The following is a 10,935-nucleotide window of genomic DNA, read 5'->3' as shown; positions in this document are numbered from 1 at the left end:
AATCCTTGCTAACGGTACCATCTGTCACATCCTATCATTTAATAGGTGGAAGCACTGGCAGCTCCATTTGGATTGAAACTGGAACACTGAGTTTTATTCCAAGTGTCCGAAAACAACACGGGCCTGAGCGTTTGGATGTGAAGTGATTGGATTTGCTGATCAGGGCAGGCAGCAGGCCTTTTAAGGGAAAGCAGCAAACAGCTTATGAAATGTTCCACAGTTCCTCCCAAAATATGGAGCTGCATCAACATCACTGAGTCATCCAGTTCTTCGGTGAAGCAGATTTTCTCACTTTGCATGTTTAAATACAAAATTATGGCACCATTTGAGCATTTTTAAAAAAAAAATTTTTTTTATTTTTTTTTATATAAATCAAATTCAGCAGCAAGCTACAGTCAGCTCTGTGGTAGGATCATGTGCTTATAATATCTGAAATCTCTTTATACGTGAAGTGCAGTTTACTGTCTATCCAGAGGGACAAATGTGAGTGAGGCAGGAGAATTGCTGACTTGATCTCCTCTCCAGTCCTCTTTGCACAGATGGTGCAGTCAGTCCTCAAAGACTGGGAGGTCAAATTCCAATCTAGGCCACCACATCAGGGTTTAGGTTTGTGGAGCTCTAAATGTATACAATATAGTTTACAAATACAAAATGCAAGTAGATTTCCTGACTTCTTTTATGTGGAACTGTAAAGCTGAGACTTATTGAAACTGAACAGTAAGTAAATAATGACACAGCTCAAAGGGGAATATGATGCCAAGATAGGAAATCTTTTATTACAGAGAAAAAAAACAAAAAAAAAAACTTTTCTTCCAAAATATAGAAATCTGTACAACTTCCGCACAATCAATTTACATGAACTGTACAAATTTACAGCAGTTCATCACAACATACCCAAGGAAAAGAAACTGAACACAATAAAGATGTACTGACATGAGATCACAAGATAGACAGCTTTTCTTCTTGGGTAAGCTCAGATTTTTTTGTCTATTTTCTGGTTTTGTACGTAAATAGAAAAAAAAAAAGGAGAAAAAAATGAAAAGAAAAGAAAAGAAAAAAAAACAAAAACAAAGGATACGTCTACACTTACAGATCATGGAAACTAATATTTTTTACCAAAACAACTTTGGTCCTTGCCAACACTCCCATCACAAATGGCTTCACTTACGAAAAGCATTATCCATGTTAAAAGATGAAATACAAAAAAGGAATACATCTAAAAACACCTCAGGATAGCAATTATTGGCACTTCCCATGTGTAATGTTATGCACTCTACCATTTGTTGTACAGATACAATACATTCTACAATATGTAAAACACCTTAAATGTGAAAGTGGCAATAATTCAACTAAATCGATGACAATATTGACGACAACAACAACAACAACAAAACTGCTGTTCCCTTCCTGTTTCATGTCTTAACATGCACAACTTTTCCATAAGGGTATTTATTGAATGTCCGAGGCCTGAGTTTGGCAATACATTCCAGGAGAGACTCCTCGCGTCTCAAAAAAATGTCACACAACTTCAACTTGACATATTTAGTGCATTTTATGTGCTATTTTTACCTCTGACTATTCAAAGCACTCCACGACAATTCTGTAACCTATGTGCGCACAAGCTGAATGGATGCCATTTAAATAATCAATTACTGCGGACTTAAACCATTTCGGATGGTGGTAGTACAGTTGAGAAGGTGTCGAAGGGGATTTTGGGTTTCATTTTTTGAATTTTCTTTTTTTGTAGCTCTAAAAACAACGTTTGTTAAAAAGTGGGTTAGATCACCAGACTAAAAATCCTCTTAGAAAGAGGATAAAAAGGAGAAAATGGGGATGGCAGAGTGGAAAGATGAGAAAATCTACCAGTGTGACCATAAAATACATCTAGAGAAAAGTGAGACGAGATGATCATCCCGCGTCCGAAATATAGACCAATCTCAAAACATCTTGTCACATGACATAAAAAAGCTATATGGAGCAGTGTGATTTTAAAACTGGTGTCCACAATGGAAACCAAAGCTCTGGGCTCCCTTCCCAGCGAGCTCCTCTCCATCTGGCCAACATGGAACCACTGCTTTTCACAGATTGCTGAAGGGAGTATCAGCAGAGAGCAGGGGAGGGAGGGGAGGGGGGGGGAGTTAGGGGGATGCAGTGCGTCAAAGGCTAGCTCTATTACCCATGATCCTCTCAGGCTTAGGGGAGCTTAAACACCCATAGGTCTGGTGATGAGTGGTGAACCAGCCTGCCATGACAGATTTGGCCAGCAGCTAAGGCCCGAGTGACACCGGTAGCCGTCCCCGCATCTGGTCCAGGCTGCTGTTAACCACTCAACCCCAGAACCAGGAGTGAAGTGGGGGTACGTCAGACAGCCATCACATCCTTTCATATGCATGTAAACAGTTGCTACTCAAACTCAGTAATCAAGTGCAGCGCAATCCAGTGAGATGAAAACTGAAAACAATGGCCTAGTACCCTCAATTCTTCATCATTGATCCATGTTTCCTCGTCTCTCACTAGCCCCCCTAGTGCAGCTTGAGCACGCCAAGTGCGTGTGCTGGTTTTTATCCATCACTGCTGAGGGAGGGTTGAGGGCTTCTGGTCAGGGTGGGGGATGTTGAATAAGTCCAGAGGGTGGGGGGGGGGCTGGAGGGATTTTAGCTGCCCTGGACAAAAAGAGTCCGGCCCTGGTCCCCCCCCCCCACCTTCTCTCACACCAGCTCCCCATCCCCGCCTTCCTTACCCAGCTCCCCGCGGTGATGGATGATGATATGTGTCACATTAAGTCTACCTGCATCCACAGGGGGTCAGCTAGCGGCATGCTGGCTTGCTTTTGGCTGAACAGGAGGTCTGAGCTGAGGGGTGATATGTGGCACTTGAGGCACTCTAACCCCCACGCCGGGAGGGGCGGGGGGTGGGGTTTGAAGCTGCCAGGCTGGAAAGAGGACACCTCCAGTGTGGGTCCAGGCAGCACAATGCACCAGGCCCGCTCACATAAGCCTGATATTAAGTTTAAAAATCACGAATGGCTCATAATTCATGACAATGAGGTCTCTGTAAGGCAATGCACCTCCAATGCACACAAAAGGATAAGTCTCTCCCTTTTACAAGACCTTGGAAATAGCTAATGCAAGTGAAAATAGAAGGCTGACATGGCCTGGTGTTGTTTTTAATTCAAGTTAAAATTAATCTCTGAACAGTCGGCGCTCCAGACCTCCCTTTGGCCAAAGTCTCACACAGTCATCACTTAGTCCAGACCTTTCAGACTAACTTTTTTTTTTTTTTTTTTTTTTTCCTATCAGCAACACAAATCACCATCTGTGTGTGTCTGGAGGGGGTGGATGGGTGGGTGGGTGGGTGGGGGTGTGTGTGTGTATGTGTGGGGGGGGGGGGCAGCTTAGCTCTGCATCCTGCCAGAGCGAAACAGTGCCATATGAACGGATGACAGAACGTTTCTAACATACCACCAAAATTACTCTCCACCTAAAAATCAACAGCTCTGAAATGTTCACAAATACAGTGTAAAAAAGGTTTTGAAATCCAGAGTTGCACACTCCCGATTTAATAGACAGTTAGTCTATCCCAACGTGGGAGCTACAGTATGAACAAACGGCTAAAAAATGGGCAGGGTAGTAAAAGCGGTGTGAAAACATGACATTCGAATGGATGGAATGCAGGCGATTTTCTCTAAAAAGTACACATCCCACACAATCTCACGTCAAAGTGCATTCAATGTCAATTCTAACAGGGCCACATGACCAAAATTTGGGTAAAATAGGCCCCCCCTTTTTTGCTACACTTTGAATTTTGGTGATGTAGGAGATGACAAAGTGGTGGGGGAAAAGGGGGCAAAAATTAACAACACAGGAACTTGATTGTGAATTTCAACAACATTCATTAACTAGGGGGAGGGGGGAAAGGAGACGGGTCCCCTGCCCTCCCCCAGAAAGCTACACATACATGGGTGATGGGAGGGCGACAGTGCAACGGGACACACTGGTATCCATAGGTAACAGGTGTCACAACACATTCCACTAGCACTTACATACGGGCCGAGACGAGGTTGAGATGAAGGTTTTCTGAAGCTCGTGATGATGGTAGAAGGGGGAGGAGGAGAAGTTCAGACTGAACGCCTTTCTCCAGCTACAAGATAAAGAAAACTCATTCCCTGTGGTCCAAAAAGGTGTTTTTATAGAAAATAGAGATGCTCTTATTGGGCGTTTCTTTAACTTGAGCTCGGAATGTGAAAGGCACAGTCTGAACCTCGACTTCCTCTCCAGCCAGGAAACAAAACAAATGAAAAACAGCAAATTGAAAAACCTCTGGAATTTGAAGGGGTAGTTCCCGGTAAAAAAAAAAAAAAAAAAAAATCCTTACAATTTAGGTTTTGGTGTTTTTGCGGTGGTGTGTTGAACATGTACCCATAGTTACCACAAGTAAGAAAAGTGCAAAGTCAATGATAGCCCCTTCAGAGATGGAGCTGATCACCATGTTGTTTACAGTCGAGGGGGGGAGGAGCCAGTCTCCATGGGGGTTCCTGTTTGGATGGTTGGTTTAGCTGCCCCAACAGTTCCATTTCCACAAATGCCTCTCCTAAAAAAACGGAGTGCCCAGCTGATCCAATGACACAACAGAACAGATGACAATGGGGAGAGAGGGTAAAAAATATCAAACCTACAAGGTTTCCATCACCTGGACGATAGGCCACATCCTCTGTTTTTTTTTTTTTCTTTTTCTTTTCTCTTCTTTCACTATTTCATTTCATATTCTTAGCTTTAAAAAGGCTCACCCTGATCTGGTCACATGATCTGACCAAGCATGGCGTGACCCTGAACAAAAGTAGGCCGGGGTGACGGTGTGCCTCTTTAACTGGACACAGTCATCATATTGTAGGCTTTGGAGGGACTGGTTCTGCCCAGCACCATCAGTTCCTCCTTGCAGCTGATGTGACTGTCCACCATGGGGCTCACCGACCCGCTGTTTCCTGAGGGGGAGCTGGCGGTGGCGGCCATCGGCATTCCTACGGGGCCGGGCTGGGACTCGTACAGGACGCAGATGGAGCCGTCCTCGCCGATGCGGTAGGACACCTCGAAAGGGTCCACCCAGAGTGTGAGCTCACTGGGCAGCAGCAGGTAGAGTTGCTGGATGGTCAGGCCGATGCGCTGGCCTGCCTGCCACACCAGTGGGTCCATCTTGTGGTTAATGCGGATGCATCGGTAACCTGAACCCTTGCAGGGCCTGTCTGGGAACCAGTGGTGCTTATATTGCTCTGCAGGAAACACAGGAGAAAGAGAGAGAGAGAGAGAGAGAGAGAGTGGAGAGAAAGTTTAGCTTTGAGAGATAATCATCAGACTGTTTGCTGTGACATGTAGTGTGGGGGGGGCAAGATCATGTCACAGGCGCCGATAAAGGCCCAGAGAAGAGGGGCCATGAAGAAAATATTCATTACGTTGCTGTATGTGACTACAGACGTCATTTGTGGCTGCGCAGGGGAGATCTGTGGTTAACTTGAGTTGACCAAAGGTCAAAAACACAAAGCAGACAGGCTGTACTTTGTGTTAGATAAGTCCACGTGATTTAATAAGCATATTGTGGCTGTAATAAACTGTTCATGCAAAACGGGAACCTCATAAAAGTAAAGAAAAATTGTGAACCCTGGGATAGAACCTGAATTATATTATTTTAAAATCATTTTTGAATTTATCAAAAGGGGTTAGATAAATTTAATCTCAGATAAAACATGACTGCCTGAGGTTTGACTGTGTGTGTACTTTTGGGTTGTTCCCAAATATTAAACAAGAGTACAGGCTTAATGATTAAGAGAAGTAGATCTTAATCCCATGTTGTTTTTGCCAGAGGGTGATTTCAGTAGTCGTAAAACTAGATGGGCTCAGACTTGTCAAAATAAAATCATCAACATCATTATGCAAAAAGTATTAACTCTAACTTTCTACTGATTTATGGATATTGAGAAATCTTTTTGTCTTATAAACAAAATCTTTATAAGCCATTTACTTTGTAACAAGAAGCTGTTCCCTCTGGATGTTTTACCAAAGGCAGATTGAGCCTATAGCTTATCAAAATTTACCAAGTGAACTTATGTACACTGAAGTACAGGGCGTAGTTGTGTGCGATTGCAAAAGAAAGGAAAGAAAAACACCACCACCTGTTACAGGCCTGATAAGCGGCCATAAACAGGCGGCCAGCGGCTCCCTCGGCCTACGTGACAAAAAAGAAGGCCGCTGAATTGCACAATCCCTCCCCTGGCTGCCGTCAGTGTCACAAAGTCTCCCACGACTGGCTGAACAAAAACACCACAAGTGTTGAAGGCCGGCCAGCCATCTGAGACGCATGGCTCCGCCTCTTAAAGGGAGAGGGGCTCTTTTTTTCCTCCCCCTCTCTCCTCGACTGTGTGGAAGTTTTGGAAGTGCAGTGAAACTAGTGATTCACAGTGACGCCACTCAGAGTACGCTTCAGGCATTTTAGTGGTTAAGATGATGAGCGGAAAATTAAGCTGTTGACTGTCTGATTCGTACTGTACGAGGAGGTGAAATATGGCTCATTCCTTCCTTGCAAGTTCACTTTTGGCGCAGAAGAACACTTTCCAATCCTTTTCATAGGATATTTTCGATCTTTTGTTCTGACCTTTTCATTTAATCGACCTCCCCGCTTTAAGGAGCACACCTACCCCTCATTTACCCTGACAGGGCTCATCCATATTGAATTCCCATTGATGGTAACTGCATTGTAGACGATGAAAGACAGGGTGAAGTGAAGTAGGCCAGCATTCAAGCCAGGGCCCGGAAGCCACCTGTATGCATCTACAGGATAATAACCCCCCGTGCCCCCTCCTGCCGTGTCTTATCACAGAAGGCTGTATACTGCTGAGCTAATGGAGGGGCTGGCACTCGTGAAAGAGCACAAGGGGCTGGATGATCTTTCAGCCTCGGACTGAGCCACAAAAGGCAGCTACCTACAAACCCTGGAGCAGCTGGGAAAGGATCAGCTCAGCGGGGCCTATTCTTAAAATCCAGGGCACAGGGGAGGAGGGGGGGATGGGGCAGGATATGGGAAATGGAAAAGTAAGCAGACAAGTGTGCGCTTAACCCTAAAGAGTTTAACGAAAGTGGGTTGTTTATTCACTGGAGCTGACCTCGAACTCTAGAAATACATCAAGCAAGCTGGTTTTGGCCCAGCTTCTGGGTCGTTGGATATTTTTCCATTCGAAGTCCGTTTGCTGGGATAGTAAATCACAAGAAGAACTGAAACGCTGCTCAGTACAATTACACAACTATCACGGTTTTAGTGTGGTCACTGGGACTAATTTCCCCGCTTCCCTTCGCTCAGCACAAACACGAGGAGCTGGGCACCCAGCTTTTCAACGCGCAGACACAATAGTGGGTGATTGTGATGTTTCCAAGCACAAAAGAGCTCTGGCTGGCCTAGTTTAGTAGCAGCGAGCCCCACAGGCTACAACCACACACTCACTTTTGTTTTCACACATTTGCCTCGTGCTCAAAATGGACTTCGTGGAAGACACCGTTCTTCATTTAATTAGATTATAATCAGCTATACGGTATTTTGTTTTTAACAACGGTCGTTCAAGAAGTCAATCTGAGGGATGGCAGATTAAAGCTTATAATTTGTAGCATTTTAATATAATTCATGTTTATATCCACTAAATACAGGGTGTGTTAACCGTGTTTCAGTGGATTTCCCCTGCATTTCCTGCCTGATTACGCTGCGCTGCCTCCGTCTTTAATGTCCTCCTATAGGCGCTCACCAAAACATCCCCTCCCCCCACACGCAGGCCTCCCACCCGACTCCATTCAGCTCCCAACTTTTGTCTGTTTACAAACACCACCGCCGAGATTCAGCTCTCACAAATGTTTTTTTCCTTTTACTAAATGTAACACTTGATTTAAAAACACCAGTTTCTCAACAACAAACAAAAACAACACGATGCTAAATCATTTAGCTCAGGCATTTAGCAAGACGCCAACAATTAACTGCAGTTTGACTGTAACACCAAATGGCGAGTTTTAGGCTCCTTGTAAAGCTCTATTGTTCTTATTTGCTTTTGTAAAAAACAAAAAAACATTTATATTCTTATTATATAAATGTTTGTATTATGCTCTATGACAAAGATCGTACTTATCTACTTCTCTTATGTATTAGACCCTTTACTGAAAAACAAAATACCAGCAAACTAAGACGTGTTTTTGAATAAGTGAGGCCCTTGTGTAGGAAATGTAGGTCATCTGCTGCTGTAGATGGTGCGAGGCAGATGTATGGCAGCTTTAGAGCCCTGAGACTGGAATGTGTTTACAACAGGAAATGAGAGACAATCCTCCAAGCAGCACTAATCTGTAAAAACTCCCATAATACTCGCTTAAATTCAAAATTGAACCCGGGGGAGAAACTACAGCTCGATTTCCTGGGAAATAAACGGAGAGAAAAAAATAAACTGATTTGATTCGACTTCCGTTCATTGTTGCCAGTCGGTGTATTGTTTGTGAGCCATTTTAATGAATGGATCATGTGGTAAAAGCTGAAATTCACCTGTTAACCACATAAGTACCAGGAAGGAACATCGAATTGTGTGCAACAAGATGAAAAACTCATCATTGAAACGCACAAAAGTTGCAAAATATGACGTTTTCAATGGAGGTTTTGTGTTTAAAATAAAATAAGCGACATGTTTTTAGTTTAAATGTCAACGTTTGGTCTGTGATTGGACATGTTTTCATTATAAACCTATTTCTTCTTACGCATTACGTAATTGAGCAGCCTCTACCAACTCACTGGGGGCTGTTTTGCTCGATTCTTTGAGAGCTCTATCGACCGAGGCGCACTTCCTTGTTTGAGCCAAGCGTCTCTTTCCACCCCCACTCCTACTCATTTTCTTCCTCCAAAACAAAGCAACAAATTAATCTTTCACCGAATACTCTCTCTTTGTTTCACATATCAGATTGTATCAATGTAATTGTCGATCGATCGTCTTCGATCAGCCAGTGTGTGTTTATACTTAGTCGTTTTTTTCTCCCCCCCCCCCTCTCCGACGTGCGCAAACAGTGGTGCGCGGTGGTGGCGCTGATAGTGATACTTAGGAGAACAAAGAAAGGCTTCTTCTGACTCATTCTCAAACACATTACGAGCCGAATTTTAGCAGTTACTCATCAAACAAACCCCCAGACTTAACATGTGTGAGTGTAATGTATCACAGAGTGGTGTTGTGTGAGAGCTAATGGAGAATTTTCTGGTTTCCTTACCTGCCAAAATGTCCTGTAAGCTTTGGCTGAATGTTTGGACCTGTCGATCGTTTACGTGTCCTTTTACCCTCAGAAATCTCGACAGAAATCCGACGGCGGCGTTGATCTCTGGTTTCATCGTTCCCCGGGCACAAAGGGTATGCATTGAGAAAGGCAACGGCGACGATCCGTGCGCTTTTGTTGGGTTGTTTTTTTTTCTCTACGTGTTTGTCCGACTGTTCGTCTTTCTCTCCACTTCTGAGCAGCGATCCTTATCTGTTGGCGCTTGTCTTGTTTCTCTTGGCATTTATTAGTCGAGGTAGAGGGAAGCTTTTTTTTCAGAGAGAGTCCGTGCGCTAGGACGGTACAGTGTTGGGAAACAGGCGCCTGTTGTTGGTAAATACAGGGGGTTGGGGGGGGTCCCTTCGTGCCACGTTGACCAACCCTCCCTGCTCACTTTCCTCCGTCAGAGTGAAGCTCCCGGACTGGGGGAACGGGCTTTTATAGCGCCCCCTCCCTCCCCACGGCGTCGACACAAGCTGCTACAGCAACAACAGCAACCAATCCCCGGGCCTGCCTCCGTCTGACGAGCCTCATATAGGAGGAGTGCAGCGTTCACGTCACCGCTCTGAAAATAAACAGAGGTACACAGCATGAAACCGCGCTGCCTTCACAGGCTGTCGGAAATACGGCTAGCAGTAGAGAAAAAAGAAAAGGAAACAAAAGCAAAAAACAACAAACAAATAAAATAAAATATCACATAATCTTGGTTGAAGAGGATGGATTCTTTATTCGCAACTACAAACAGGATACACTACTTTACGAGTAGCTAGTAACTATGATTAATAGTGGTAATTGTGCCGTGTGAAAATTCTACCCCATAACACATCTAAGCGATAGTGTAGTTTACTGTAGGCCTATACAGTTTAATTTGCCATATGTAAAAATCCAGTCCTTTTGATGGAACAACACACATCTCTGATTGCCGATCCAGTGGATTGGATCACCAGGTAGCCTATCGCCCTGCTAACTGTTCCCATTGTCCAAACTAAACACAGAGAAGCAGCATACGATACCACACACCTCCGAGCTCAGAAGACAGAAGAAGACTCAACTTTGACTACCTTTAAAAGCCTTTTCACTGAACCCGGAGCACTGCTCATTACCCAGTTTGAGCTTACAACTTTATTTTCTTTTTTTTTTTCATTTTTACATTTTGGTTTCCATTCTTTTCATTTTTATCATAATATTTTCTGCTGTTTGTTTTTAATGTGCTTTCTAAAGCACCTTTGCATTGTGTTATGAACTTAACTTGCCTTACGTTGAATTGATATTGTTGCAGATAAAAATGACAAATTATGTTTATAAAAAAATCGAGTTTGCGTTAAAGTTTAATGTCACATTTACAGGGACAACGGGGACAGGAAAGAGAGCAAGACTGTTAACATTACCCTCCTTCAGTATATCACCTCAGTCGCTGGTTCTTTTCTTCTTGTTCTCTCTCTCTCTCTGTCATTGTGTGCGTGCGTATGTGTGTGTGCGTATGTGTGTGTGTGTGTGTGTGCAGGTGAGCACGTCTGTGGGTGTTCATTCACATGAAAGGAAAAGAGTCAATCAACAGGAAAAAAGCACATCTTGTGTGACCCTCGGTTAAACAAAACATTTTTGCCAGGGTTCTTGTCAGACG

General features: G+C 43.8%; 1 protein-coding gene across 1 annotated transcript; it reads right to left on the bottom strand.

The window, feature by feature from the left end:
* Positions 1-749: 749 nt before the first annotated feature.
* Positions 750-9,737, bottom strand: btg1 (B-cell translocation gene 1, anti-proliferative). The gene is made up of 2 exons (XM_056367285.1): positions 9,270-9,737; positions 750-5,266 (listed from the first exon to the last, which is right to left on the bottom strand). The coding sequence occupies exons 1-2, from the start codon at positions 9,412-9,414 to the stop codon at positions 4,863-4,865; spliced, it is 549 nt and encodes a 182-aa protein (XP_056223260.1). The 5' UTR covers positions 9,415-9,737; the 3' UTR covers positions 750-4,862.
* Positions 9,738-10,935: the final 1,198 nt, after the last annotated feature.

This window comes from Seriola aureovittata, chromosome 22 (genome assembly GCF_021018895.1).
Source record: "Seriola aureovittata isolate HTS-2021-v1 ecotype China chromosome 22, ASM2101889v1, whole genome shotgun sequence".
In the NCBI taxonomy this organism is placed as follows: domain Eukaryota; kingdom Metazoa; phylum Chordata; class Actinopteri; order Carangiformes; family Carangidae; genus Seriola; species Seriola aureovittata.
The sequence above is the reverse complement of the archived record's forward strand: the minus strand, read 5'-3'. Positions and strand labels throughout refer to the sequence as shown.

Excerpts from the sequence above, each read along its gene's own strand:
- btg1 (XM_056367285.1), bottom strand. The coding sequence starts at position 9,414 with ATGCATACCCTTTGTGCCCGGGGAACGATGAAACCAGAGATCAACGCC. Across the intron at positions 5,267-9,269 it reads CTTACAGGACATTTTGGCAG|AGCAATATAAGCACCACTGG; the intron begins GTAAGGAAACCA and ends TGTTTCCTGCAG.